The sequence below is a fragment of the Pteropus medius genome, unplaced genomic scaffold, assembly GCF_902729225.1.
Source record: "Pteropus medius unplaced genomic scaffold, Ma_sr-lr_union100, whole genome shotgun sequence".
Classification (NCBI taxonomy): Eukaryota; Metazoa; Chordata; class Mammalia; order Chiroptera; family Pteropodidae; genus Pteropus; species Pteropus medius.
This window is the reverse complement of record NW_024352768.1, coordinates 72,882-78,881: the sequence shown is the minus strand read 5'-3', so window position 1 is coordinate 78,881 and position 6,000 is coordinate 72,882. Positions and strand designations below refer to the sequence as shown.

Here is a 6,000-nt window from a genome sequence, read left to right as displayed (position 1 = left end):
GAAGGACTGCAATAAATTAAATATTAAATAAATAAATAAATAAATAAATAAATAGATAGATAGATAGATAGATAGATTGATAGACAGATAGATAGGTAGACAGATAGATAGTTAGATAGATAGATAGATAGATACATACATACATACATACATACATACATACATACATATATACATACATAAAAAACAATCAGGAATCAAAGTAGTAATTTCCGTGACTTAAGCAGAAAGACATTTTCGAAATGCCCGATGTTATATACGCAAGTATGATATGGCACAACCACCAATGAGAATCATATCGAGGTGAGTCCATGCCTCCATCCTGGTTTCATAACCATTCTAACAAGTTTCTTGATAAAGAGAAGGCTCTCTTGATTTCCACTCTGACAATCTCCCAGGCACAGTCACTGTATTGCTTCTCTTTGAGGTAGAGACGGATGCCCTGGAAGTACCTCCTCACGGCTAATGTAGAGTCGTCCATTCCCAGGGCGGATTCTGCTTCTTTAATCTCCGGCAACAAACATGTGCCCAGGTCTTCCAGCTGCCGATGGAGTCCACTGAGTAGCCCATGCAGTAGGGTCGTGTTCCAGGCAGCAGAGGAGTGCTCTGTGCCGAAGATGTCGAAGGTTTCCTGAAGCATCTCATGGAAGACAGTGATGGCCTGGGCCTTCTGGATGTGGCTGCCATACACCATCTCCCGTGGCAATCCGAAGTTCTTTCTGTCCTTCCGACAGCGGAAAGAGCCGATTCTCTGCATTCGGTGCAGAAGCGCGATGTTCTCCTTGCTGACCTGGATGTGGTCTTGAGACAGGTCACAGCCTAGAGACCCACCGGGACCATAGCTGAACACCAGCACGGCGGTGATTAGAGAGAGAAGGGGGGCCATGCCGAATCGGAGATGCTGCTGGCCTGGCTGAGCTGCAAGTCAGGAGGAGCCTTGGACTCTAGGTTCTCTGATGACATTCTTTCTAAGCATGGCCATTAAATAGGGAACACAATAATTTTCACTTTCTCAACATTTTCTACATTTTTACTTCCTTTTTTTGTTTTCGTTTATGTGTTCTCTGTGGAGTCCAAGAAGATATCATCAATCTATACTATTAATTTTGCAATAGAAGTTTAATTTTCCCAGGTAATTCAAAGTATCACTACAAGTGAATACATATCAATCAATTGAGTAAAGATTTTGTTCTAAAATCAGAAGTGTTGTAGATATGTAATTACACGTACACGTGCACATACTCTTGTATATATTTTAATACGTAAAAATCGGTGTTCTCTGTGTTAGAAACACAACTTGACCTTCTACCTGGGTAGGACTTTTATCCTCCTGGCCTTACATGGGATGACAGGCTGCCTCAGCCCTATGAGTTTGTGTGTTTTGTTCGGTAACAAACCGAATAAGCTCTTTAGAACCAAGGACTGGGATTCGCTTACTGTTTTATTCAGAGCAGAGGCTGATGATCATGAGTGAATGGGGTTCTGGGATGTTTCTTTTTCTTCTAGAACACATTCTTGCAGGACCGTCTGGTTGAGCTTCGTGGGCTCCAACAGACACTGCCCTTTCTTTCCACCGTGTGTAACTGGTTTCGATGCTGCTCATCCATGCCAATACTTTAGCAGGAATGCCGGTTCTCTTCTGGGGCATGTAGGTGTGGGAATTCTAATCCCAAGACCATTTTATTTTGCCAGCACCACCTGACTCATGAGAGAGATGCCACTTCTAGTAACCCTTTTCTTCTGGAGTGACAAAGTGTCCTTAACCCAAACTCTCCTGGACTCATTCCGTGAGGTCAGGCAGATCAAATCTTGAGGACTCTAGAATACCCCTGCCATGGAGAGCTTGTATCATTGTCGGTAATATAATAACCATGCAGCATCCTTGCCCTTCCTGCTGGAATGTTTGTGTAAAGGATCCTCGTTTTCAGCGGTAACCTTCCCCTCTTCTGACCCACATCCCCAGGTATCAAGTATCAGGAGCCTTCCATGGTGATAGCAAAGTGAATTTTGTCTGTAGGTGGAGGAATTACTTACCTAATTGTAATCATTTTGCCTTTAGTAGGCAGATAATTTTCATTTTCCAATACAGCTTTTATTGTAAAATCGTTACGTAAATTTCAAACACGTGCTTCGGTTCGCATTTCTGAGCTGGGCGCAGGAGATTCAGTGATAATGTCTCTCTGTAGAAACTCACAGGACAGAAACTAGCGCACTTCTGTTGTTCGTTTAATCTGCGTATTTGATTGGGCTGCTTTGTCTGTCTTCTGTGTCATACTCAAAATGCAGGGTAGTGAGGTGCAAGTTATTATGTCGAAATGTAATAACCTTTTTAAAAACTATTTGAGCTCTTCCACTTTAAATTTAAATAATAGCAATAAACAGATTCTTAATAACTTAATTTTTCCACAGTGGCTTACAGGGTATACTCTCTTTTGCTCATCTGGCATTACTTTCTGTTTCATCCTGAGGTTAATGCAAATAAGGGGAAATAACAGAATTGCAAAGAGGCTTCACCGTTTTTCTCTCTAACTTTCAAGACTTCAGATTTTTTATTTTTCATTTCAACTTTCCTAGAAAGCAAAGGGGCAGTTGTTTGTGGGCTAGAAAAAAAACAAATGTAAATCTGACATCATGAATGTGAAAGAAGGAAAGTGCTGGGTAAATGACAAAGTCTATGGTAGCAAAATTTAGTGAAGCAAAGATGGGACCAGGTGGTGTGACAGAGTGGAAGGATGAAAGCCAAAATGGAATTACACAAAATAGGGAAATGGCTGCCCCTGCCAGAGGCTCAAAGAACACTACATTCTCATCAATGAGCAACCTTCAGGCTTGAAGACCACCACTTCATTCTTCTTCCATTCAATCCACATGAAATCAGCTCTGAGGAGAGAAGGGAGGTTCACACCAACCAATTCTCAAGAGAATGGTAACCTGAACCCAGGTGCCAGAACCCAAGCAACCCTCTCTGGTAAGATTGTAGATAGTAACCTTTGCCTGTAGTCTATGTAGTTAAGAAATCTTCTCAGGCAATTTAAAGATTGCCTTGAGAAATCTAGACTGAAAGAGAAGGTACTAAGAAAAGAATCTGATCTTAATCAGGAAAATACTGATGATGATATTTTAAATGATAATACCGAAATCTATTGCATGTTAAACACGGACCAGCTACTGACCTAAGATCTTTGAAGTTATTAACTCAGTCTTTTCAAGAACTCCATTTGGACTGTTGGGAGAGAAATACAAATCTGGAAGGATGGATTATTCCGAAGGTACTAAAATCCAAGGTCAAATCCTTTGGAAGATTTGAGATAATGACTTGTCTGGAAGGGCCTGTTAAAAGAAATGGTGAATTGAAATGGGCCTGGGATTTATGATCCATGCAAAGGCCCTGGGATGAAATCAGATCGGGAACTGTGCAGTGATAAAGGATTTCGAGCGTCACTTCAAATGCCAAAGGACTATTGTCCAATCATTTGTGTGGCAGCAGAAGTGTAGTATGAGGCACTGACCGACTGACTTTAAATGCTAAGGAAAGTAGACACAGTTCTTTTGAAAGAGTTGTGAGAGAAGATTGTTCAGGCAAAGGAAACAGAAGTTTGCATCTGGCACTGGAGTAACGGTCGTTCCTTCCAACACTCAGCAAATGCTGTGGTATCGGAGTCTCCAGTCGGGGACGCTGCCAATGGCTACATCTCCGTGGGAGAACTCTGTGCTCAGGGAATCCACTTAGATCTCCTCCTCGTCTGAATAGGAACGATCTGGAGAAACAACTGATTCAGTGCTACCCATTGGAATCGTTTCACCTCCTGAGGACCTGCCTCTTCCAGTCCACACATTAAACGTCGCTGTACTCCTTCCGAGTCTTCAATGTGCTGCTGACTTTCATCTCCTTCCCGTTTCTAGATATGCGCCGTTGCCTTTGAGCAAATGTGAGTCCTGCAGCATCCTCCTCATGGAATCAGACATGGAACCTTCTCAACAGGGGCACAGATGAGCTCCCGGATTCATTTAAAATGATTGGTGTAGACATGTGGTAAGGACTCCCGTCTTCACTACATTTCTGAGCTGGATTGGACTTCAGTGGATTCGTAACCGCTGTAGCACGGGAATCAGATGGCATGAGGGAGGGTGGAGGCGTGGCCAGGTCCGCACATGCTCTGATTGGCGACGCTGGAAACCTTGGCAGCTTCCAGCTGGTGCTGCACCATGATCCCTCACAGCTCATCCAGCGGCACTTGAGATCCCTTCTCCCTCCTTGGGCTGTGAGATTGCCCTGTGCTAAGGGACCTGTGAGACGTCTCAGGCACCACCTTCGCCCCTCGCAGCCATCCAGTCCTGCAGCTCAGTCTTCCTACACCTTTGAATATTGAATATCTCTGAAATATGAAAGAGGACATGGCTATAAAGATTTCTAAAGAAAGGCAACAATATGGAACCAAATTATAAACTTTTTCACCCAAAATTATAAACAAAAAAACAAAAACAAACCTGTAAAGTTACTGTAAAATAAAAATAGAGATAAAAGAAAAAAGAAATGAAAGAATAGAAAAGAAAAGAAAAAAGAAAGAACACCAAAGAGTGGCAGCAGTCATAGTGTTTGAAAGGTGATAGGCAATCAAAGTTCAGATGCAGGTGAATGAAAAAAAAAAAAAATCCTTGTATTCATGCTCCTTACATGTGATGGCAGAACAAAAAATATCAAGTCACAAAAATGGTTTAACATGCAAATTATAGCCCTTTTACTTATCAATTGGACAGAAGCTATCTAAAGATGGGGTTTGTAAACTGAGGTCAAAATTTGAGAAAGAGATCCCTGCAAATTGAGCAATTGGCACACACTTTCGATGAACTTGTTCAGTTACATTTCAGATGCCTTTAATATCTCTCGATTCTACTCCAACGGATACTTCACAGGCCATCATTTGACAACAATCGTATCCTCTGAAATTCCTTTAAGCTATGCTTCTCTTACTACTGAGTCAAGATGCAAAGGATGCCAGTGGCATCATTATGCAAAGTAAAAAGGAGAATTTCTCCTGATTATGTAGTCAATGGACATGACTACATAATTCTTCTATACAGTGAAGAATTAAAGTGAATAAATAAAAAATTTACATTACAACTTAAATGTAAAAGCTACTGACATTTAGTAGAATTAAAATGTCTATTTAATAAACATCAGTTTTAATTTTAAATAAAATTAATTGAGTTTGACTTTAAAACTAAGTTTCCAGAGTGACTTTTAATGTAACAAATTTACTACATAGAGATGTATCCAACTGCATGTTCAAGTAAAAATATATATAATCCTATAAAATAATACCAATGTACAAATATATTTTAAAATCATTCGAAATTGCTTGACATCATTGTAAATTAAATTATTTTCTTAACATTCATTTTAGGTAGGTACTTAATTTTTAATATTGTTTCTCATCAGAGAGTAATTTTTAACTCACTAGCTACTAGATATTCATCTGGATATTGTCAACATTTTTTTCTGCTTGGACTTGACACAGTTAATGATGTGTTGACTAACTTTAGGAGAGCTAACTATCAACTATTTGCATTGTATTCTCAAAACACACGTCACAGTGAGGCAAAAACATAAGCAACGCCACAATGCAACTCCTGAGTAAGCAAAGGCCATCTCTCACAAGATGGCTTTGAGATCAAGCAGACCATGGATGGAAGGAAAATCACCCAATGAGCCATCAAGTCACCACAGGTTTGTAGCAATAGTCTTGCATATGTTTTGTGTATCTTCCCTGAGCTGAATGGCAATGCTTCTCATACGATACACAAGAGAACCAAAGAGAAAAATAAATACTAAGGAAGAAGATTCTGTTGGATAGGGCTGAGCTTTGGAGCACCACAAACCACTGAAATACCTAAGATTTGTTCACACTCATGAGAACTACTATTCCATCCTTGGGAGCAATATTAGCCCCAAAGAGAACTCAAGATTCAGACAATATCATCCAGTTGATTCTTCCTTTG

General features: G+C 40.4%; 1 protein-coding gene across 1 annotated transcript; it reads right to left on the bottom strand.

The window, feature by feature from the left end:
- Window positions 1–200: 200 nt before the first annotated feature.
- On the bottom strand, window positions 201–886 carry LOC120589535 (interferon tau-1-like). Its single transcript, XM_039847034.1, has one exon. It carries the CDS (start codon window positions 884–886, stop codon window positions 329–331), a length of 558 nt encoding a protein of 185 aa, XP_039702968.1. The 3' UTR covers window positions 201–328.
- Window positions 887–6,000: the final 5,114 nt, after the last annotated feature.

Excerpts from the sequence above, each read along its gene's own strand:
- LOC120589535 (XM_039847034.1), bottom strand. The coding sequence starts at position 886 with ATGGCCCCCCTTCTCTCTCTAATCACCGCCGTGCTGGTGTTCAGCTAT.